Source organism: Lycium ferocissimum, chromosome 2 (genome assembly GCF_029784015.1).
Source record: "Lycium ferocissimum isolate CSIRO_LF1 chromosome 2, AGI_CSIRO_Lferr_CH_V1, whole genome shotgun sequence".
Classification (NCBI taxonomy): Eukaryota; Viridiplantae; Streptophyta; class Magnoliopsida; order Solanales; family Solanaceae; genus Lycium; species Lycium ferocissimum.
This window is the reverse complement of record NC_081343.1, coordinates 68,070,069-68,071,539: the sequence shown is the minus strand read 5'-3', so window position 1 is coordinate 68,071,539 and position 1,471 is coordinate 68,070,069. Positions and strand designations below refer to the sequence as shown.

At 40.0% G+C, this 1,471-nt stretch overlaps 1 protein-coding gene across 1 annotated transcript; it reads left to right on the top strand.

Moving 5' to 3' along the window:
- Nucleotide 1: 1 nt before the first annotated feature.
- On the top strand, nt 2–1,145 carry LOC132047893 (uncharacterized; the record flags this gene model as incomplete). Its single annotated transcript, XM_059438870.1, has 1 exon — nt 2–1,145. A coding segment is annotated over one exon (708 nt), but the record flags the coding sequence as incomplete, so codon positions are not given.
- Between the last annotated feature and the right edge of the window lie 326 nt (nt 1,146–1,471).

Sequence of the window (1,471 nt, the reverse complement as noted above, 5' to 3'; positions counted from 1 at the left end):
AACCTCTTCAATAACCAGCAGGGAGGAGGGACTTGAGTGTCCAATATGCTGGGAATCTTTTAACATTGTTGAAAACGTACCCTATGTTCTATGGTGTGGCCATACCCTTTGTAAAAACTGCATCCTAGGATTACAATGGGCCGTTGTGAAATTTCCTACTTTGCCGCTCCAGCTTCCACTGTTTATAGCTTGTCCCTGGTGCAGTATGTTATCCCTTCGTTTGGTTTATAGAGGGAACCTTAAGTTTCCCCGTAAGAACTTCTTTCTTCTCTGGATGCTTGAGAGTATGAACGGTGACAGAACAAAGTCTCATAATTCATCTTGTGGGGATCATCATCAGACAGCCTGGCCATCATGTACAAAGTTCCTAGGAAGTACAGCAAGCCAGTCTAACCGACAAAGGGGACAGTATGTTCATCACCAAGAATCATCAGGCTCGAGCCATGATCACAATCACATCAATGGTTCTCTTGCTATTGAGAGACTTCATTCTTCTCTGCGCAAGTCTCTTGTTTTCTTTGTTCATTTGACAGCCAAGTTTCCTCTAGTAGTCGTATTTCTCCTGATCATCATGTATGCTATACCTGCCAGCGCCGCAATCTTGGCCTTGTACATGCTCATCACCGTTGTGTTTGCTCTCCCATCTTTTCTAATTCTGTACTTTGCATATCCCAGTTTGGATTGGTTGGTTCGAGAAATCATCACCTGAAATGCTGTTTTTGTTCTCTTGATCGTGTGGGACCAAAAAATTGTGCTACGAAGCAGCATAGTTGAGTGCATCTTAATTGAATGCATAATTTGACGACATTTCTGGCGTCAGTGCTCATTGTAAATTCTTTCATGGTGTGAGAGGGAGAAATGTTTCAAGTCATTTTAGCAAAAAATTATCTCATATCAGTGTTTGGGTATGCCATATGGCAATTGCCAGGTTGTAATTTGTTTTCTACATAGCAACCATTCTCCAATGTCGGAAACAAAGTGGTTCTAATTATGTTAATACATTTTGATAAGGAGACTAGTTGTATTTCCATAGTATCTGTATCATCATTTGGGAACTACTGTCTGAAGATCGGTGCCTGTTCTTTTGTATGTATGCTCAAATGGATGTCTGAGTTGTCCTCAGTTTCTCTCTGTTATCTATCTCATCTTAGTATAGAAAACCTAGTTGCATGGTCCTTTCTTGCCTTTGATTTTGACATTGGGAGCCATTGCAAGATCTACTGCATTACCCATTCAGTTTAGCTGATAGTCATGGAAATGCGGTGGCTCAATGGTGTTGATCAATATTAGAAGTAGATGATTTACAAGCAACCACAAGCCTTTGATTTGCAAGGTGGTGCGACAGATTCTTCTCTTGTGTTTATGGTTGAGAATGTTGTAATCTTTGTAGTGTTGAGGTAAGTTATAAATATGCACAAAAAAAAATTTTGTATTTATTGATTTGGTATAAATATCTGGTGCAAGTAGGGAC